The 23,693-nt window shown below is 36.1% G+C and overlaps 1 protein-coding gene across 1 annotated transcript in view; it reads left to right on the forward strand.

Annotated features, from left to right (window-relative positions):
* Positions 1-23,693, forward strand: part of LOC102743819 (voltage-gated inwardly rectifying potassium channel KCNH7) — a 74,337-nt gene that overhangs the window by 37,378 nt on the left and 13,266 nt on the right. The window contains exons 5-7 of the mRNA XM_081815477.1: positions 10,814-11,066; positions 15,021-15,226; positions 17,106-17,205. Coding sequence (XP_081671603.1) covers positions 10,814-11,066; positions 15,021-15,226; positions 17,106-17,205 — 559 coding nt within the window. The remainder of the gene's footprint in view (positions 1-10,813; positions 11,067-15,020; positions 15,227-17,105; positions 17,206-23,693) is intronic.

Genomic DNA, 23,693 nt, shown 5'->3' on the forward strand with positions numbered 1-23,693 from the left:
ATACCACCTTATTTATACATTAAATTGTCAGATATAACTGGTGTATATACCTTTACTGTCAAACGGTCTCTATTAGTTCATTCCTATGGCAATAGAATAATGATTTATACTTAGTGACTTTATACTATGCTTTAATATCTGACAAAGTAGGTCAACCCTAACTAATCTTGTCTTTCTTATTTCCCTAGCTACTTGAGATTACTTATTCTTCCAGATAAGATATATGACTATTTTTATTCAATTACAACAAACTCCATGTTGGCTTTTGAGATAACCCAAAGATCAGATTGTCAACTCTGGCTAATGAGAGTCAGAAATTGTAACCAACATAAAGATTTACCAACAATTTCAAGACTGTATGTAATCGTGGGGCATAAACAAAACATGGAGATCCTTCCTTATCGTATTAGTATGTGTTCTGGCTCAGTGTAACATAGGAGGTCCTTAAACAGTGTATGTAATGACATAACACTTAAGCAAAATGAAACTCCTTTGATCATTAAACTTCTACACTTTATAGTCTGGAAGTTACATAGCCTACATGACATTTTCCAGGAAGTCATGTCCTATAATCTATTGGTGAAAGGTTTGTTTACCATAAGTAATTTAGATTACATACATCCTGCTAAAAACACTCCATAGATAAGAAGTACCCCACACCCTTAGTGTGTTTGCCAGAAGCAGGTCACCACTGTTTTGTCATTAGCTGGACACCTTTCTTTCCAGGTGTTCCTCAGGAAAGCTAGAGAATATATCGTAAGTCTGTTGCTATCCCTTTCCTTCCTATGAATTTTACATTAATTTTTACATAACTTTGGAATTCAAATATTAAGTGCTCACCCATGCTGCACATTAAAATCATCTGAAATGTGTTAAACAAATTTCAGTGCTTTCAGATCCACTCTACAACAATTAAATCAGAATTGCTTATAGTGAAGTCTAAGCATCAGTATTTTTATAAGTCTATTCTAATATGTAGCCAAGATTGAGAACCACTGGTTTAGATCTTTAAAAATATAATCTCCTTCAATAAAATGTCATAATTTTCTTCTTAGAAATTCTTATATATTTAATATTACATTTATTTTTAAATTTTATGCAGCATAGTCAATTGAACAAATGAAACACATTACACATTTCCATTTTTACCAGCTTATAGATAATAAGGAGTGAAACTATCTTCTTTACAGCCACCTTAACAAATTCCCCATCTTGTTTTGTTAGGACTTTTTCTTAGTTTAATATAATTTGGTTTAGTTTGGGGGTTTGGAGGTATTTCCTTGAGGATTTACTCTTGGATGTTCTAGATATGCAGTCATATCAATGGCATTAAAAAGAAATAGATTCAGTCTCTCTTTTCAAATACTGGGTATTATGATTTCGAGTTTACTAGATCCTCCAAAACAATTTTGAATGGTAATAGCTGACTTCAATAAAAGTAACTTCACCATTAAGACTAATACTTTTAAAATGTCTTTGTATTTCTGAAATCAATCCTACTTGGTCATAGAATTTCTGATTCTTTGTTGATTTTGTTGGTTAGTAAATTATTTAGAATTTTGCATCTATTTTATAATGATATTGGTATACACTTATATGCTCTTAAACTGTTAGAAAGAAATCATCTGTAAAACCATATGGTCCTGGAGGTTTTCATAGTAGGTCTTTAATCACCATTCCAACTCTACTGTGGTAATTATGTATTCTATTTCTTCCTTGGTCAATATTGGTAATGTATGTTTTGTGAAAAATTCATCCATCTCATCTAGGCTTTCAAAGTTGTAAAATTGCATGTAGGATTCTCTTCTAACTCACTTAGTATTTTCTGTATCAATAGGTACATCTGCCTTCTCATTCCTAAACTTATGTGTTTTTGTTCTCTCTCCTTTCCTTTAGCAGGCTTTTGAAAGATTTATAAATTTATAAATTCCATTGGATTTTGTTCAAGGAACTAGCCTTGCATGAATTATTTATACTTGCTACTATTCTTTTTATTTCCAGAGTCTGCCTTCATTAATTCCCCCTTTTTTATTTCTGTGGGTTGTCTTATTATTTTTAACATTGTATTAAGGTCTTTCATTGTTTGAGCCTTTCTTCTGTAATAATGAAGGTGTTAAGACCATACATTCTCCTTTTAGTGCAAGCTTTTCTGTGGTTTTGATATGACATGTTCTCCTTTTATTGCTTTTTACATTAGTTCTTCTTTGATCCGAACGTTATCATAGAGCATGGTTCTTAGTTTCCATGAATTTCTGATTTTCTGGTCACTTTTTAATATTTTTCTAATTTTTTTTATTAAAGTCAGAGTTAATGGACTATATAACATTTCTACCTTTTTTTTAAGATTTTATTTATTTATTTGACAGAGACAGAGATAGTGAGAGCAGGAACACAAGCAGCGGGAGTGGGAGAGGGAGAGCAGGCTTCCCACTGAGGAGGGAGCCTGATGTGGGACTCGATCCCAGGACTCTGGGATCATGACCTGAGCCAAAGGCAGACGCTTAACAACTGAGCCACCCAGGCGCCCAATATAACATTTCTACTTTTATAAATGTTTAAGTATCTACACTTAATGTAGAAGCAATCTGTAGTTGCAATTTTTAAAATGACTCATCTTTTATAAAGATTTTCCAAAGCATTTAGCTGTATTGTCAAGGGGACGGGGGAAACCTGCTCTCTTTTTTTTTTACACATATTTTACTCTTTTATGTAAAATATGATTAAATTATATAATTCCACTAACAATGCAGCCAGCATAAATAAGTTTCAGAACATACACAGCTGGTTTAAAATTCAGTTGGTGGAAGTAGAAATGTGCAGGGACAATATCTGGAACATTCAGAGTGCTGGGGTAGCAAGAACCAATATATTTTACAGAAGAGGAATCTGTTAGGAGGAAGAGAACTTCCACTATTTTGAGAGCTTCTCCCATTTTGTAAAAAGTTATATAATTCCTGATACAGTAATCACTTTCTCTAGAAAACAATTGGAATTGCTGTCTGGCCCCAACATTTCTGAGGAACATTTGTACCCTAACTGGTACAAAGTGAAAAGGACATTTATGCTACATTTCTATTCTTTGTTAGTTATTGATAAAACCAATAAATTAAATGAATGGGAAACATATTGGGAGCAACTTTAGAAACCAATCTAATGGACAGCTGTGGCAAGTCACAATAGTTGATAGAATCCTAGCCTAAGTTTGAAGTCTTTGTTCTTCCACAAATAAAATCCCTCATGCATTTATGTTTCAGCTTTCACATATAAAAATGGGATAATCACCACTCTCTATTCCTTATATAAAGTTGACAAGTCAATCAAAATATGTGATTCTAAAATATTATCACATGAGAGATGTTTCTGAAACATAAAACTAGATTTAAGTTCAAGAAGGCATATCAAGGGCGCCTGGGTGGCTCAGTCGTTAAGCGTCTGCCTTCGGCTCAGGTCATGATCCCAGGGTCCTGGGATCGAGTCCCACATCGGGCACCCTCCTTGGCGGGAAACCTGCTCTCCCTCTCCCACTCCCACTGCTTGTGTTCCTGCTCTCGCTATCTCTGTCTCTGTCAAATAAATAAATAAAATCTTTAAAAAAAAAAAAAAGAAGGCATATCAAGTACAAAGTGGTACTTAAATCATTCTTTTCATTACCTGGAAGATTGCACCCCTTTTTCCTTCCTTTGTGAGCAAGTTCAGGTCATTTACAATCAATCCATTTGGGAAGAAGTATTTGCAAAGCATCCAATAGACCCCACTATAATTATACTCTGTTAATGTCTTCCATCACTCCCTCTCTCAAGTAGTGGGTTGAAGGGAAGGTCCTGAAATTGTTTCTCAATATCCAGATTCCTCCTATTACCTTTAGAAACCCTAGTGGGTTCCATGGTTTCCCCTTGGGACCTTATACTATAAATCCTAATGCACCTTTTTAAGTCAGGCTCTTGCTGAATTAGCAGAACTCCAGAGGCTGGGTAACAAGGACGTGTATGTAAAAGCAATAAATCCTTTCTGCCTACTCATCATTATCCACACTCCAACTCATCCTTGGCCCTGACTTAATTGGGGTCGCTTTAAAGTTTGAGTGTGCTTCTGAAAGCAAAGAAACATCTCACATATCATGCTGTGAACTAGTGGTGAGAGCTGCCAGAGAGGCAAGGAGAAGAAGCAGGAGGAAAGACTGTTTCATTTTTCAGGGAATATTTACTTGCACCAAAATCTGTTCAGGATTTATGACGTTGTTTTCCATGTCTGTGTGTGGCAAGTTTTTGTTCTGTTCATGATTTTCTTCTAAATGATGTAACCATGTGAAAAATGTTGAAAAGTTACACGTAGAAAATTAGTTAATTTTCTCAAGGCTCATCCTTTCTCAAGGCTCATCCAAGCCCCTCATCTGGGATTGCATAATACTTCACTCTGGCCAGATACGATGCCCTTCCTATACAATAAAATAATTCCTTATTCTCATTAGCCATGTGGAGATAAAATAAGAAAGCAGATAACAAAGCAGTTTGAGCTTCAGACTAGGGCTATGTATACTTGAATGTTTAAAACTGCTAAAAGAACCCACCTATCATGATTAGTGGTTAAACATGAAGTATTAAGCATGTATCCCCCAAGGAAACATGAAAAATGTGTGCCTCCTATTCCTTAACGATAAATCATAAGCATAGCAATAATATGATCTGGGATGACCTCAAAATTAGGGAATACATTAGCTTCTAGAAACAACAAAAAGCAAGGTTTGGTATCTTATAAGTGGCAAAGATTTACCAAATGCTGAATGCCCACATGGCAAACACTGATTCTATCAAAATCAGAAAATGCTATAAAATATTAAGACTGTACCTTAGGGCAGAGACTTAAGATTTAATATATTACTTGCATCATCTATTTGATAATCACCCTTGAGGTTTAGTGTTTCATAGGGAGTGTTAATTTATGTTTTGATTAATCCTAATTTGTCAAGATCTAAGTGTATTTAATGAACCAGAGAATTTTCTCAGAAAATTTCCTAATGTCAGTTATCATAGTTACCAAACTTGTTCATATGATTAACTTGCTGTTTAGGGGAATCATTTAACACACTCAGATTGTCTTCCTTATAGTGCCCTTTTCAGCCTGCCTTTAGGAATGTACCCCTCTACAGCTACGCTAAGCGAAACAAATCACATTACAACATAAATCATCTTTCCAATATTATCTGGATAGGGGCCATCTATAAGAAAATACATTTTGATTCTTTCTAAAGCAAATAGAGCGTTTCCAAAACCATAGATGGCGTGTGGAGAGAGTTGTGGTAAAATTCCATTATTGATGCTCTTCTAACAGAAGCTAGAAAGTGTACCTACCATAAAAGAGCATTTTGCAATCCAAGCTAAGAGACAGCAAACATTGAGGCATGTGTCTTAAATGTGAGGAAGGAATAATGGAGTTTATTGTGAATATATTGTGAATATTTAACTTTATTTGAAAATCCTTATCTATCAGCATCCAGGTAAAAGTTGAATGAGGAAATAAATTTCTCTCTTGCAACTTTTGCCTTTCTTTAATCACATGGGGTGGTGCCAGCAGCATGAAGACTCATAGAATAAAAGGAAACTTTAAATTGTTGGGCAGGGAAGAGAGTCATGGTTTTAAGACTATAAATCACCTGCCCTACCCACAGGACACATAGTTACTGTTGGAAGACAAAATTGTATTGAAATTTGATTATAAATGAACTAATTCCAGAGCAAAATCCAATAAAAAGTGGACCCCACCTTGAAGGATGATATAATCGTTTCATATAAAAAACAAAAATAATAATAATCTTAATTAATATTCATTAAAATTCTTCTCAGACTCCACTGACTGAAGCTCAGGACACATTTCTCTAATTGTAATCTGTCATGGGCTTTCACTGAAACCCCAATACATAAAATAGGTACCATTATTTTTTTGTTGGCATAAGTATATAAGTTTAATTTAAGGATCTACTTATTAAAAAGTAAATGACACAAATGTCATTTTGATGAGCACACTCATATCAAATCAGAAATTGCAGGCTTGCATTAACCTCAGCCTCCATTCTTTTTTAAATTTTGTATTCCTTGCTCAGTATGAAGAAAATTTGAATTCACACTCTGCATAATTGCATATATTAACAATATTGTAGTATTTATTCCTCTACGTGTGTGCCAGTAGATACACATTTGAGGGAAGTTTAGTATAAAGTTAAATACTTCTGAATTAGTATCTGATCATGTCTGATAGGTGCTTACTATGGGATAGTTAATTATTTCAACTTTTTTCTCTCTTTGTATGATTTCTTCAAGGAGTTTTGATTTAATAATGCTATCTTGTGTACTTGTTAGGTTATTCTTGTTTGAATGTCCTTAAACTTTGGATCCTTTGGTACTAAGCTATGGGGTTGATTGCTTTTAGCAATCACAGAAAGCATTTCAAACTCACTTAAAAGACTAAATATCTCATTTGTCTTACATAAGTTGAGGGTCCCAAAGAGTTTTATTCACATAGAGTCAAGTAAAGGAAAATTAACCTTACATTTATAAAATATTCAAGTGACCTTATACCATAATAAAGACATGGGATTTTTACCAGCCTTGAAAAAATTTTGTGGAACATCAGGAAGTTTTAAAAATCCCCCATAACTGAAAATATTAGAAAAGTTAAAATGAGCTTTTCATTCACCTTTAATTAACTGTATATTGAGGGTTCATTTGAACAGCCATTAGGATTATAAGTGTCCAAATGTGTACTATTAATGTCCATGCAAAACAAGGTGTGGAAAATTCTGATTAAATATATATATTTATATTTATTTTACCTGATTAAATATATATATATATTTTAAACTGGGCATTTAGAGAAAGGCTTAAGGGCCAGGTATATGTTCAGAACATATTTTTTTCATTGTTATGCTTCCATGCCAAGTATAGTGCTTGGTATAGAGTAGATATTTACTATGTATTTGCTAAAAGAATGAGAGCTACTTCTCCAAGCTGCAGGCCATGACCCCGATTCTGGGTGATGCTCCTGGGTCTTTGAAATCAAATCAATCCAATAAATAATGACTTCAGACACACAGTGAAAGGTGCTGTGTACCCTCAGAGCTTCAGAACTTGACAGACAAGAAGGCTGTGCAGAGAGTAGTGGAAATAATTACAACAATCAGTAAACCAGTTGTGTCTTGGTTTGTACCTGTGTACTTGACACACTTACTCTTCACAACCAGATCTGCCAGGCCTGGTAAAATGCTAATATTTGACTGTTAAATGAGGAAGTTCCACGTCAGGTAGTTTAGCAGAGGAACCAAACCTGATGAAAAAAAGTACAATGAGTAGGAAGTAAGGAAGGCAACACAGCTGAGACCAACGGAAATGGGTGTCTTGGATGAATACTACTTCAACTTACCCCATTCTCCTCACTCTTTTCCATGTTCTTCTAGTCTATTTCTCTATAATCCCTCTCTTTTAACTCTGCTTTTAAAGTCCCTTTACTTAGGCATACCCCAGATTCCAAAGCTGCTAACTTACGTAGGACATTTAAACTTCTGGGCTAGTAAGAGATTCACTTACTAAATGTTAACTTCTATTGACTTTTACTTGAGTGATCTATGTAACTCACTTAAGAAAATTAAGAAAGTTAGTGAAGGGCTAACACCACAGGATAAGTCTTTAATCCAGATAAGTCCTTCAAGCCAACATGTGTGTACCTTCTCCCTGGGCCAGCAAGGCTTCTCCATGAAACTCTGTGGTATCTCCAACTTGAGGCCATTCTTTCCAATGGATGTCACATCTGATAGGATAAATGCTGGGAGATGACACTTAAGGACATTTGAGAAGAGAATAATGTTGAAAAACTTTCCCTAGTACCCTTTATGGTTTTGTAAACGATTCTAAGAATATTGGCATTCCAAGAACATGTTTATATTGATTTAGTAACTGCCTATTTCAAAAAGAATTTAAGACAACTCACAGTGAAAACTTAAGTGCAAGTAAGTCAAAACATTTAACACAAGTCAGAAACAGGAAACAAAATTTATCTTAAACTCTGTTGAGGCAATGGAACACAAAAGTTAGTGGTGAATTTTCTATTCACCAAAGAGATCAAGGAGAATACAATGGGTGTTGTATCTCTCAATTTCTAGCTAAAGAGAACTTACCAGTTCTTCAGGAACAATAAATATGTATGACAAAGTAAAGAAAAGAAAAAGTCAGAAGTAAACTATGTAACAGCTACAATGAATGGGATAATTTACATACATTATCACATTTAATTGTGGGCACAGCCCTGTGAAGTAGATATTATTAATTATTTTTACAATTGAAGAAACTGAATCTCAAGAAAATTTAATTGAATTAACCAAAGTCACAACTAGTAAGTGTCAGAACTAGAACTTCAGTTCATGCCTATCTGATTCCATAGCTCATCTAACATACTCAGAGAAATGAGTAACCCCTACCTCTATCTCATCTGTACCTTCCAATTCAAAACATGCATACACACCCTTGTGCACATGCATGCACACACTCACATGCACAATTTTTCCTTTAATAAGCAGGCTATACTCAGAAAGTATAACAGAGGAACTTCAGGAAAATGCCAGAAATAGCAGCTACAAGCTCAATAATCTCATTCCAATTATTATAGGGAAAGTGCAATTTCCCCATTTATGTGAAATATAAAATGCCTTTTTGTATATTTTTATAGCCAAATCTTAAGAAAAAAATAGACATGTCTAACTTGTTACTTGGTGTGATGCTCTCTACATTTTTATCTGTATGGGGACATCTGAGAATTATGCTGAGACCACACAGCAGTGGGCTTCAGGGAGGAAAAGTAAATCATATGCAGGAAGACCAGTAAACTGGGGTTTTTCCTACTATAGCACCCCCAAATAAAGTGACCCCATTTCAGAAAACAGTGTGCAAACCTTGCTTAACTCCAGCCTAGCATCACTTGCCAAAGAATCCCATGTGATAGTTTAGACCAGTAGAAAGGGTCAGCGACCTACCAGAGGGCTGGCTCTATGGGAGGAGCTGAGTTGTTTACGACTGACAGAGTGGGGAAAGAGCCCCTAGCCCTCAAAAGCAGAAATGGGCAAAGACTAGGCAAGTTATCCTTTTGGCAAGACCTTCAGTCCAAGCAGGAAATCTGGTAGGAGTCCAGTCACGTAGACAAAGTCTGAAAGATAGAGTTAAAGACAGAAGTTTCAGAAGAAGAGGAAGGCTCATTTCTTTTGGGTCTGAGCCAGGTAATATAGAAACTTCAGGATAGATGTCTGAGTTCCTACAGCTGTGTGGAGCTGGGTAAGTGGTGTCTAGAAATTGGCGTGCTATTTACTGGTAACTTACAACAAATTTTAAAATCAAAAAAGCTCTTATTCTCTGGCAAAGAAACACAGATAGATGAAGTGACTTGCGCAAGTGTCAACCTGTGGCAAATTCACGACCAGAACCCGTATTCTGTGGGTTTTCTTCTAAAACGCCCTTGACCCATTTCTGTGGGTGACTCTGCAATGAAGGAAACAAGCTTGGAGGTGGTGGCTGTCATGTTTTCAGTCTCTCATTGATCCGTTTGTATGATACCACGCCCATCTGACCGGCTGCATCACACAGGGGTCCTACAGAAGCAGTACGCCTTGGCTGCTTTAACATTTCAAATAGACATAAGTGTAAGTTAACTCAAATGTGGTCTAATTTGAAGTTCCTCCATGAACCATGTACATTTCAATTATCTGGACAAAAAATTCATGATGACTTTTAGCTGTATTGAATAGCAACAGCAAGGTTGACCCAAAATTTAGGAAATCCTAAAATTACATTATTAAACACTATGTAATGCCCCTCCCCTCTACTTCAAAGCACATTTAAATGGATTTATTTTTACTGACAGAGGAAAGTCAACATGAGAATTAAAATCTACATATGACACCCAAAGAAACTAAGACACACACAGAGAAGCAGGAGTTGAGTGTCTTTGGCCCATTGTATACTGGGAATTTTATAAAATAATATAGAATTGTATTCAGTTTAAATTGAGTGGCACTTGTCACAAGCTATTATTTAATCTCTTCTATCAGATTTAAATCAGTCGCTGAATAGGTTGTCAAAACAGTAGTGCTATTAGAAGTTTAAGTTTGCATTGTAAACTTTGGCACAATCTCCATTTCTGAAAACATAGCTATACTTTTTAATTATGTTTGCTGTTCTCCTTCCCTTTCTCTATTTTCAGTGCTTATCCAAATATTTAGTATTAATAGTGTGCATATGAAACATAAATATTCCACGTACCGTTCGCGAAGAGCACCCTCTGGTCTATGACATTTACAAATACCATGGCTATTTCACGATCATTATTTTTACTAATTCCAATTAAGAAGTATACCAGAGACAGCACTCCAAATTGACTTGAGATTCCTTCAAAAGGTTGTCTTTCTAGCTGTACCACCTTTCATTAGTTATGTCTTACTAATTGTCACATTTGCATTCTATATGTGCACAGTATGATGCTACCTCACATAATGCAGGGAATGAAAAGCAGTGTGAAACATAGGCATTACATTTTAATGAGACAGCATTTGTGCTGAGTCTGAATGCCTGCAGTTAATTCAGAGAACAAGCATTTGAGTTAAAATTCTGACACATTTCGCAAACCAAGTATTCATTGAGGTAGGCGCGGTAGAAAAATTGTAAGAACTCGTGTGACAATAACTACACCCGCAGTTCTGTGAGCAAGAAATAGACTTTATTTCTCAGGTGGAGGGACCCTGTGCACTGGTAGTATGAAACTCTTTATTTTTTTTCCTCAGGTCCTAAAGGGTTTCCCTGAATGTTTACAAGCTGACATTTGTCTACATCTCAACCAGACTTTGCTGCAAAACTGCAAAGCCTTTCGGGGGGCAAGTAAAGGTTGCCTTAGAGCTTTGGCAATGAAGTTCAAGACGACCCATGCACCTCCAGGAGACACCCTGGTTCACTGTGGGGATGTCCTCACTGCACTTTATTTCTTATCCAGAGGATCCATTGAAATCCTCAAAGATGACATTGTGGTAGCTATTCTGGGTGAGTGTTTCAGAACTGGATGGTGACAAATTCAGGTATTAGCTGGTACGATGCGTAGTTTAAAACAATAGAGGGCGCCTGGGTGGCTCAGTTGGTTGGGCGACTGCCTTCGGCTCAGGTCATGATCCCAGGGTCCTGGGATCGAGTCCCACATCGGGCTCCCAGCTCAGCGAGGAGCCTGCTTCTCCCTCTGACCCTCTCCTCTCTCATGCTGTTTCTCTCTCGCTCGCTCTCTAATAAATAAATAAATAAAATCTTTAAATAAATAAATAAATAAATAAATAAATAAATAAATAAATAAATAAAAATAATAAAACAATAGAAAACAGGACCGATCCATTTATTTGTGAGTACAAGACTGATAGGTCATTTTATTTTATCTTTTTATTATGTTATGTTAATCACCATACATTACATCATTAGCTTTTGATGTAGTGTTCCATGATTCATTGTTTGCCTGTAACACCCACTGCTCCATGCAGAACGTGCCCTCTTTAATACCCATCACCAGGCTAACCCATCCCTCCACCCCCCTCCCCTCTAAACCCTCAGTTTGTTTTTCAGAGTCCATAGTCTCTAATGGTTCATCTCCCCCTCCGATTCCCCCCCTTCATTCTTCCCTTCCTGTTATCTTCTTCTTCTTTTTTTTTTTTTTAACATATAATGTATTATTTGTTTCAGAGGTACTGATAGGTCATTTTAAAGCTTTATTTAAAATTCAATCCAAATCAAATTGACCTTGCAGACAATGTGTTTTCATGACGGTCTCACTTTTTCTCTGATGTGTAAACACTTCCATGACTCTCTTTAGTTCTTGGCAGCTACTTAAGCGTTTGAGGCCAAATATATGAAAACAGTCAGCATTTTGCTTTTCATGTTGGAGAACCTTGGATTCATGCTGGATCCCTTAACACCTTAAATAAAATGTATACATTGTAAGATACTTGCTAGCATGCGCCAGTGCCCTGTCGTGAACTGTGTTTATGTGTTGATAAATTTCATCTATTTGCTCTGCACTTTTACCTGCTGTGTCCTATCAAATGGAATTATATGAGTCTTTACCTAAGTCATATAAAGAGCTATGAACTTATAGAGATAAAGGTGGTGAGGAGATTAAAATTACTAGTAAATTAAACTGGTTTGGGTGCAAAAGAAAGTCCATCTATCCAATCTGTCTGTTCAAAACCAAATTTAGTCAGTGTGATCTTGTAGGATTTCTTTGGAATATTAGAACAGTGGGAAAGAGGAAAGAAGCAGAGAGAAAGGAGACCAGTTTTTCTCCCCTACCATCTCGCGGGGAGGTTTAAGCCTCAGTCTCCCCAAGGGAACACCCACACCCAATATTTGTGAACATAGGCACTTCTTTGTTTTCCTGCGGATTAAACCCAGGTCCATTTAAATAATGAGCATGTAACTCAACAATTTCCTTTCACTAGATTCTTGACGTTAACATCCAAAAAAGGACAAGGATGTTGTCTGTTTTCTTTGCTGCCGTGTAAAACCAGAGTATGGCCTAGCACAGGATGAAGAAGTTTGAGTAATTCCTATATATTTTGATAATTTTGTTATAGTGACAGTTTTCTTTAAACCCCAAATTGACAAGATGCACAATTTGGTTTACGATTCAATAATCAGGCAAAGAATAAAAACGTAAATCAGGTAGCAGCTATATAATAAACTTGGACTTTCACCAAGTTTGGCCTCAACAGTTTGCTCTGTATGTTGCCAGGGAAAAAGCATGCTTCATTGCATTCCTGATCTTAGAATCAGCCTGCCCCAGCTTCTACAGGGAGGTAACAAGCCCTCTCGCCTTATAAAAAATTAATTTTAGAGTGTAGTTAAGCAGTACACACTGGCTGGCTTAGTTTTTGCTCATTTACAGTGGTGTAAACTAATTAAAATGCAAAGCTCATGCTGAATTTAGTTGAGAGCTTTTCTTTGATAATATCTATACCGAAGTATTAAAACTATAAAGAATTTCAAGATTCTTTTTTTCTATCCCCATTTCCATGTAAATCTGCACCTAAAATCCTCACAAATTATGATTATTCATTCCATGTTTGAAGCGAGGTATTTATTTAAAACAAAGTTAATGTATTCTCTCCCATATCAATTTCTGTCATAGAGATATGATCTCTGATTTCTCCCCATTAAATTCACATTTAAAATAAGAACATTACAGGGCGCCTGGGTGGCTCAGTTGGTTAAGCGACTGCCTTCGGCTCAGGTCATGATCCTGGAGTCCCGGGATCGAGTCCCGCATCGGGCTCCCTGCTCGGCAGGGAGTCTGCTTCTCCCTCTGACCCTCCTCCCTCTCATGCTCTCTGTATCTCATTCTCTCTGTCTCAAATAAATAAATAAATAAATAAATCTTAAAAAAAAAATAAAATAAAATAAGAACATTACAGATATTTTTGACCAATTGGAATTTTATTGTTTAAGTCTTTGATAGTTTCCATAGTCAGGTATATATAAACTTGTCTATCAAAAACTAACTTAACGAATCCAGAAAGTTGTTTTCTAAATCTGAAAAGAAGCTTCACGATATATATAAGAAAGTACCATTTTACACTACCATTGACGATCTTTAAAAGTTATATGATCAATAATTTATCAGTTATTATTAAGCACGTATTCCATAATTTTTAAGTGCCTTGACATTCAGAGACAGAAAAATCTAAGTGGCTATGACATTCAGGTAAAACATTGGGAGGAGATTAAGCCTACCAAGTGTGAAAAGATTTTGACTGGAGTCAGAATGCAAGGGATTTAATCATGGCTACTCTCTCCCTCCCTTCACCCAACTAAGTAGGTGACCTTGACCTAATCAGTTTACCTCTTTAATCTTCTTTCATAGTCAAAATATTTAGATAATAAGTAGTAATTTCTTTATGAGGTTATTTTAGGGATTAAATGAGATAATTCACCTAAGCGTTTGACACAGTGCCTGGCACCTACTTAAATCTCAGTAAGCATTTGTTGTTGCTGTCATCATCCTCATTATTGAACAATTTTCCACCTGGAAAAGCAGGTGGCCTGTGGCTAGGCAGAAGGGATGAGGAGGACCCCTCAGAAGCCAGATACTGAAATAATCCCAGGTTTGGCAAGAAAGCAAGAAGGACACACTTTTAGAATAAAGGCCATTTGGTAAAAAGGCAAGACTATAAATAAAACTAGATTTATTAAACAATTGGAAAATTCATCAAGGGCAAATCCAAAACTCGTTACTAAAAGAAGCAAGGTATGTTCAAATTATACCTCTAGTCCTCTTAGTGTTGAAAGCGTTCCACTATACCCCTGTGCCTGGCATCACCCACCCCCTCCCTGAGACCATCCTGAGATAGAAAGTTTGTGAATCTGACTCACTGCCACCTTTTTCATATTCCTGGATTGACAAAATTAGACCACACCCACTATATGGCAAGACCCTTTGCTAGCCATATAGGGCAGAGTAGACTAAAGTCATGTTTGCTGCATTTCTAGAGACCTAGCCAAAGAATCAAAACAGGGCAATAATAGGAATTATACCAGGACCAGTAAGTTAAGAGGTAAAATTCCACTCAGCAAACAAACATGACTGAAGCAGTCAGTAGAAGGTACTGGAATTTTGCTGCCCAAGTGTCTGTTGGTCATGGGATCTTCCATTTGAAGTCTTTGGTCCAAGGACTGGTCAGTGGTTCCCTTGTACTTTTAGAAAGAAAACATTAGGGGCGCTTGGGTGGCTCAGTCGTTTAAGTGTCTGCCTTCGGCTCAGGTCATGATCCCAGCATCCTGGGATCGAGCCCCGCACCAGGCTCCCTGCTCCACGGGAAGCCTGCTTCTCCCTCTCCCACTCCCCCTGCTTGTGTTCCCTCTCTCTCTGTGTCTCTCTCCGTCAAATAAATAAATAAAATCTTTAAAAAAGAAAGAAAGAAAACATTAAGTTCAGACTCCTTTTACCTCTCTTTTTTTTAGGAAAAAACGATATATTTGGAGAAATGGTTCATCTTTATGCTAAACCTGGAAAGTCTAATGCAGATGTGAGAGCTCTCACATACTGTGACTTGCATAAGATCCAGAGAGAAGACTTGTTAGAAGTTTTGGATATGTATCCCGAGTTTTCCGATCACTTTCTCACAAACCTAGAGTTGACTTTCAACCTAAGACATGAGACTGCAAAGGTATATGTTAATGGTTTGCTTATTTTTGTACTTAGGACATTTTATTTTATTCTTGGATTGCCAAAATACTTCTGAAAGATCAAGCCAAACAGAGCAAAACTTTACCGATTCTGAATATTTGGAAGGAAAAGCCAACTTCATGTTGGAATTGCTAAGTTAGAGGGAAGGAATTCAGTCTAATTACTTTCAAATATACTGAATAACTTTAAGAAGGTCAATTAAATTTGACCTTTCAGGAACTCTTAGGTGACACACTGCATTTAAAATAGCCTTGGTTTATACTGAGTGTACCAGTTCTTTGTAAGAAATGGGTGATTCTAGGCTGTTGAAAGTCAACTAGAAGAGCTTATTTTACACAGGGGTTAAAATATTCTCCCAGCTATTATTTATACCACAAACTGGTTAGCAAGATCTTTTCAATAATAATGAAAAAAATTAAACTCATTCAAGCTTAGGTCCACATTTCACACAATTTCCAAATCACAGAAGTATAAATTAATCAGGCTTCAACCTGAGTCAAAATTAGTGTAGCCCTTGCATCCCTCACTCTCTTCTACTATAAAAATGTGTCTTTATGACTTATCACTATTCTAAGAATACAGAATTGCAGCCTATAATTTACTGCTAGTTTATTCCTCCCCCTTTTCTCCCCAAACCCCATTATCCCAGCTCTGATTCTAAATAGCTTTTTGCCAGAAACCAAATGTTGGGCTTTTGACACTTCCAAGTTTTCTTTTTTAATGCTAACTAATATGCTCTCTGGGAGAAAAAATCCTCAAGTCAATAGTTAGGTAAAAGGTAGTAGATTTAATTCTCCCAGAGTTACAGTCATTCCCAGCTACTGTGACTGAAGAGGTCTAACAAATACCACCTTCATCCACGTCATACATGTGAGAGGATGAAGCACTCAGGCTGCAACAAGGGTCCTCCCTCCAAAACACTCTGTTCAGGACTGAAAGAGGATAAACTTGTGGGGTCACCAGGGTCCCATTTAATAACCTGAAGCATCAGGTTATTAAATTATCAGCTCAGATAATTGCTTCTCTTCAAAATACTGAGAAGTTGAAAAATATCTAGATGATAAGAGGTTCAAGTTATCAAAATCATATGTTTTTTATGAATTCAATACCTTATTAAAATCTCATTTTCATGTCACCAACCTCATTCCGATTTTGCCTTGAAAAACAAGATAACTTCTTTACATAAAAAGTTTAGACAGCGACCAAATAAAACAGGAGCTTCCATTGGTTTTATTTATTTCAGAGCTTCCATTTTTATTACAGAATGATAATATTTTCCAGAGGGTCTCTCTCTGTCAAATAAATAAATATTTCCAGAGGGGAAAGAAGGAGGAACTGGAATACAACAATAGCTCAAAATAATAAAATGCCTAAAGCATAGTGTTCATTGAATTTAACCTTATATTTATTGTTGTGAAATTTGACTTTGCAATCATTACCATGTATTTAAACAGCACAGCTAGTTATAATTAACTTTTACTTTTTTCTCTGTAGTAATACAGATTCTGCAATTTTTTAATTATTATTTTTATTTTAACTTTACCAAGTTACATAAAATACATTCTACACGAAAGAATATGTTGTCTCTAAATGTTGACAACATTATCCCCAAACACTTCTGACAAATAACTTCTACAACTATGATTTCCTCATCAGATGGTGAAACTACTAGAATTATTCTATCAGTCCATTTTATAATTTAGAGACAACCAGGAAGCCAAGTATTGTAGCTGTTTGCTTGCAATCTAATAATTAAGTCTCAAGTGGTTGAAATGATATGAAATTGTAAAGAATTTACTGACAATATATTATGTTCAAATTGAATAATCTTCCATTTTATCTTCATGTCCATTAAAAAGGCTGATCTCTTACTACGATCACAGTCCGTGAATGATTCTGAAGGAGACAACTGTAAACTCCGAAGAAGGAAATTCTCATTTGATAGTGAGGGAGACAAAGGTAATTCATTTTATTTCTAAAGTTTAAATGTACAGCATGTGGTTATTAGCTCTTCTTACTAAATGCTCATTTACTACTGATTTCAAGGGTGTTTCATTCAGATTTTAGAAAGGCAAATCTTTTGCTTTTTTCAGGAGCTAATGATAGGGTTACTGTTTGATAGCTCTCAAAGATGTCATTCAGCAAAGCCATCTGAGATCTACAGAGACATCACAGATAGAGATATAGAGTAGGTTGGTTAAAAAAAGAAAAAGAGGGGGAAAAAGGAGGCCAATTAATAGCCATTGAATAGTACACTCTGAGTCCTGAACAGAGTGTTCTGGAGGGAGGACCCTTGTTGCAGCCTGAGTGCTTCATCCTCTCACATGTATGATGTGGATGAAGGTGGTATTTGTTAGACCTCTTCATCCTCACACTCTCTGATGGACTTGCCACTCCTTGTCCTCTCTGGGTTTTTCTGCCCCTCTAACTATTCTTTATGTTTTACTCATGTATTCAATGAATATTTAACATTTCACATTTTTAAAGAACTACTCAATTTCTGAAAAACTAATTGTTTAAAACAGCCCCTAGCTTCCCTAGGAAGGGATGGCACACCCTTTGTAATTTTGAATAAAAATAGCGGATGTGTACTAGAATAACCTCATACCTCAATGGAAACCCAGATGAAGGTACATTTAATTATGCTTGGGCAGACGAGAGAAGGTTTTCCTGAAGAAGTCTCCATTCTTGCCCCAGGCTGATCCAAAAAGCGTTCTAGTCTAAAATTTGGCTCTCAGCAGAACAAGTCCCCTTGTTTTCTTGAATACTCTTCTCTTGGCATCTGTGATACTGCACTCTTCCAATTTTCCTTCTAGTGCTCAGTAATTCCCTGAAGAGAATTACAGGATCATTATCTTCTAAACTAGCTATTAGTTATTAGAATTTCTCAAGGTGTCGCCCTAGGCCTCTTCTCTTCTCATTCTATACGAACATTTTCCTGGGTGATCTCATTTATATTAATTGTATTCTCACATAAGAGATGTGAATATTTACATTTTAATCCCAGACCATCTGAGCTCCAATCTCATATATCCAACTGCCTATTAAACCATCAACTTGAAATCTCAAAGGCAGCTCAAAATCAAAATTTCCTAAATTGAACTCATGATGTTCCTCCGGAAACCAGTCTCTTCAACAGTTGCCATGTCTCTAAATGGAACCACCACCCAATCAATTGCACAAACCAGATATCTAGATAGATATCTATCTAGGAGGTGACCTTCTCTCAACTTATCCATCAACTCTGGCAACAGGTCTTGTTATTGCTGCTCCAGTACATCCTCATTTAGTCTTCAAACCAGGTCCCTTCTGGTTCACTTTTCTCCATCTTCTTAGCCACAATTCTGGGCCAAGCTACCCTAATCTGTCACCTGGAATACTGAAAGAGCATCTCAACTCACCTCCCCACATCCAACATGCCCCTCTCTCATCTATTCCCTACACTGGACCACTGGTGATCTTTTTTTTTTTTTCCTAAATGCAGTTATGTTTATGTCATGCACATATTTAAAGGACTTCCCCTCTAAGGACTTCCCCTTTCCTCAACAACCCTAACCTGTCCTTCTCGAAGCAGCTTCTCTGTTTTGCAGCACTAATTCCAGTTGTACTTCTGTGTCTATTTGCATCATTATTTAATCAATGTTGTTTGCCCCTAGACTCTAAACTCCATTGAGATGGGAAATATTTAGTCACCTGTAACTTCAGTGCTTGTCTCATAGCAAGTATTTAGCAAATATTTGTTGAAAAAGTAAATCAATTAATGAAATAGAATTTGAGCATCTTCCTTTTGATTCTCTTCCTCCTTTTGCCTTCTTCATCCAAGTTCTCTCCTTGGCCCCTTTCACTCTGAATTCTCTCCCTAGGGCAGCTCATCTACTAGCTTCAGCTTACTCTACACTTCAAGTAAACTAAACTGCCCTCTATTCCATGTAAATCATTTCTGTATTTTTGCTTATATCATTCCTTTAATCAGAATTTACCTCCCTATCATCAAATACAGGCACATGCAACCACACCACACCACTTTTTCATCAACCAAAATTACCTTTTTCTTGTCATGGTTAATCTCCAGTGATATATTCAACATAAACTCTTTTTTTAAGAAGTAATTGACTTTGGAAGCAATTCATGAATTGGGAAGCGTCTTATCTAACAAGTAGAGAGATGCTCCTCAATATGAACTCTTTTCTTGATTTCCCCAAATATATAGATTTTCTTTCTTTTATGAATTCCCACGTCACTTTCCTTTGGTGATACTGTCAAAATCTGCCCTGCACAGTGGTTAATGTTTATTGTCCTTTTTCTCTATCAAACTGCAGATTCCTTTAACAAAGAATGGTTGATACATATTTGTTGAATTGGGCTAATTGTTGAGTCCTCTGGCTGATTACAGAACAATAAACTACTCAAATAGCTGATAATTTATTTCTGAGGTGTCTTTCATTATTCTCTTGGTAACTTTTTCTAAAATCAAAACCATTACTCTCAAGCTGTTCTTCGGTATGCTTAATCAAAATCCCTTATCCTGAAGTTAATCTCTTATTTTTTTCTGGCTGGATATGAAGAACAACTTGAAAATGTTGTCTATACAATAATGTTCCCGGTACACCTGAAGATTATTTTTATTTTTTTTTCATGAAAATAATGCTTTTAATTATTTTGAGTGAAAAACCTATTTTACCAAGTTCATTATAAATCATGTTTCTTAGACAGCAGCTGTTTGCTGGACTTCAGGTAAATTTCCTTTCAATCTTGTCTAGTTTCCTCATTCTCAAGCTAAATAATCTAATGTTTTTATCTCCTGATAAGGCCCTAAGAGCATATCACAATGTATACTGTGCTCATGCAACTAGACATTTCTATTGATTCTGGAAACTTCCTTTAATCACAGACTTAGTCTATGAGACTTATCTTATATAAAGTATAGGTATATACTTTATATAAGATAAGGTATACAAGCTGCCTGCTTGCAGCTCTTTGAAGTTTCCTGGTGTGTCAGTGAGTAAGCATGATTTGGGCAATGTGAAGACACAATTAACTCCAGTCATCCAGAACTTGAGAACCTATTCTAGTCTTCAGGACTCCATGGTGCTACAGCAAGTATAAAAATTTGCTGAAAACAATCTAGTCCCCATCGCCCCAGTTTAATGTTCTAAAGGCAGAACACTCACTCTATGCATATCTTGATGTAGAATGAATGTATAGCAGAAAAACACATACTTAAGTATAAAGAACAAAGAACTTTCAGAAAATTATTGATGTTAAATGCTATGGGGGTACATAAACTAAAAGCTGCTCATGCAGTGCATTGATTATTTTAATTAGTTTAATGCTCATGTGAAACAATATCTTGAAGGCAGACAACCAAGAGTGCTGATGACTGTGAATCACTTAGCAGAGGCATCAAGAACCAGACAGAACACATGACTGGCTTTGGAGACAGACAAAGGCTGAGTCCTGCACTGCCACTCACTACCTACTCAAGGCACCAGAACTCTTTAGGCTTCAATCCTTACCACCCCCCACCCCTTCCAGTCACGCCAGCTACACGTCGTTAAGGAGCTTACATTCAAAAAGATACATTTAAAAAGAAAAGGTATATAGAATCTCTGGCAAGTTGACTTGAACAAAATAGAAGTTAATATTTTGGATCATTTATCTCTTAAAATTAATTTGTTGATGAACGTGGCTTGTCCTCATGAGCTTCTCATTTCTTCTGATGAAATAAACCTACTTCTCAACAAGAGAAAGTTGTTAGTTTAGCTGTGAATTTGAGGACATCTTGTTGCTTGCTTGCTTTTTTTTTAATCTTCAAGTAGTTCTCTTTCCTTCTTCAAATTCTGGACTGGAGGTGCCCCAGAACTCCCCAACTTAACTAAGGTCATTGTAAAAAAGAGGTCCTACAGTTCCTGAGATGGAAGTAAAGTCATTGTTTCAGAAAGTGAAGAACAAAAATGATGCTTCAGTGACCTATTTAGTGGCCTTTGTTAAGGACTTGTTAAGATGATTGGCCCAAACAGAAGTAAATGAGGTATACTCATTTGAAACATGCTAAAAAAGTTGTCTCTCTTTAAATATCTTCAAAGTTGGATTGTGCTTACTTCAGAGTATGCCAATATGATTCATTGGGTGATAATTACGATTTTATGTTGGGTATAGTTTATAAGATACATAATATATTAGTATAATAGCATGTATAATAACACATGAGATACGCACACATACACTCACACACACATATTTTTTAACCGATTGTGTTTTTTGACCAAATATTTGGGATATTCTACACAACTCTTTCTATGGACAGAAAACGCAATATCAAAGTAGCATAGTAGTATGAAGGCTATTGAAGTAAGGAGTAAATATATACATTGTTAAACTTACTTTTATAGAATAAAAGTGGTTTAACTCTATTAATTTAAGCCTTAAACATGTTGGTATTATACTTTGGCATCCCTTAAGAACATCTTCTCCAATAACAAATAATACTTAGCTTTTAATATCCACTTTAGTGATACATAAATGTAATTTGCTTTATTTTAATTTTTAAGACAGTTTAAATGTTTTTATCTTGCATTTGTATAGAAAAATGACACTAGTCCCCTTTCAACATTCCTTGAAGCTAGAGAGGAACTAAGGTATTTGAAATCAATTGAAGAAATTTATTTTAGACCTCAGTTTTTAATGAAATAACTTTTTTTGAAGTGCATCTGGCCCTAAAATGCTCAGCTTATTTCAGCACTGTTACCAGTAGGAAATCCAAAACTCAAATGCTGACAGGGCAGGGCACATTCAGTGCCTCTTTTCAACCAAAATTTGGGTCTATCTGCTGGGTCTGATAAATAAAAATGGTAATTAATCTGAAATAAAAGCTCCATAAAAGGTGGAGTGAGCAAGCATTTGCTCCCAGATTGTTTGAAATAGAAGAATGTTATCATTCTTAAGATGGATGGGTCAACTACTCCATTGGGATACTCTTATCCTGTACTCTTGAATTCAGTCTGAACCCAGAGAGACACCCACAAGGTAAATCACAAATGCTTTAGAATTGTGAGGAGGTGAACTGTCAGCCTCCAGAAACAAGGGATTTGAAAAAAAAAAAAAAAGGTTTTAATCATCTAAATCAGAAAGCAAACTTGAGGTTTAATTAAACAGGTGAAAATTTGTCTTTGTAAAATGATGGTAACAGGAGTGATTAGACAATCTCACCTCGAGCAGAGGGGAAAATGTAAAACTCCCTGACCTTACTGTCCCCAGAATACTATTTCTACATAGAATAACATTAAGAAAAAAATTCATATCAAGAAAAACCAGTGCTTCGTACTATATAATATCTATCAAATAATTCAGTTTAATTAGAAAAGGGCAGAAATGGAACAGGCCTTCAAAATCTAGAGGTACCTGGAGACTAATTATAATGCATTTTAGCCTAATTTCATGTATTCCCTCAGCCAACCTCCAGCCTAACCCAGAGCAGTTTCCATTTTTAATCCACAAATCGATGGTCATTTCAATTTTCATTTTCTGTGATAGAATATGAAGCTTTGATTTATCTAATAAGGAATAGAAAAATGTGGCTGCAGGGAGGCTGCATTAAAGAAACTGTCCATGTGGCCTAGGTCCCAGGAAGCAGCAGGCTCATCCTCCAGTGGCAATGAACACAGAAGTAAATGTGGAGTAATTCTCCTTACGAATTGGAAAAGTTCAAGGAAATGAAACTCTTTCTTCTTCTCTCGTGATTCTGCTTTCACCTGGAGTTTTTATTCTAAGATTGAGAGACCATGTATATAAAGTAATTTGTTCCATTTTACAGTAGGACGAAATCATAATCCCTCATTCACCACATTTCATGAATATTTGTCCTGAGTTGAAATCAGCAAGTTATGATAATTCAACTTAAAAATATCTCTTAACTGATGAATTTGTCCCTTAGCATCCAAAATCAAGTCACACTTAGTAAACAAAGACTGAGGCCCAGGCAGTAGGTAGGACAGAACATTTTACTATGTGTGAGGATTGAAAAATCTACAGAGAACTCCTAAGACCTCTCAAGCCAAAAAGACAAAATGGTTGTGTAATTTGTGATGTACATTCATTACAAAGATCCATGTTAGCATTCTCCGTACTTAGATCGGAGGCATAAGAAGTAATGATTAATTCAGTTTACATTTGAATATACTGGAGAAGACTCCATGCAAGTGGTTAAAAGGAAGGCATTCTCAGGAAGGTCAGAAGCCTGTGCTGATTCAAATCCCACTGGTGCCCAAACTGCACAAAGGTGTACTCAGGAGCAACAAACTGATGCAATTCTCTAAGCAGGTGTGAGGACAAGTTAGAGAAGTGAAGCTTTTTTTTTTTTTTTTACATTTACTAGCATAAAATTGGAAACAATTATTTTTTGAGGAATGAAATGTGTTTAGAAAATGGGGAATGTAGACCAAATTTTC

Source organism: Leptonychotes weddellii, chromosome 3 (genome assembly GCF_054177405.1).
Source record: "Leptonychotes weddellii isolate Sample4059 chromosome 3, ASM5417740v2, whole genome shotgun sequence".
Lineage (NCBI taxonomy): Eukaryota > Metazoa > Chordata > Mammalia > Carnivora > Phocidae > Leptonychotes > Leptonychotes weddellii.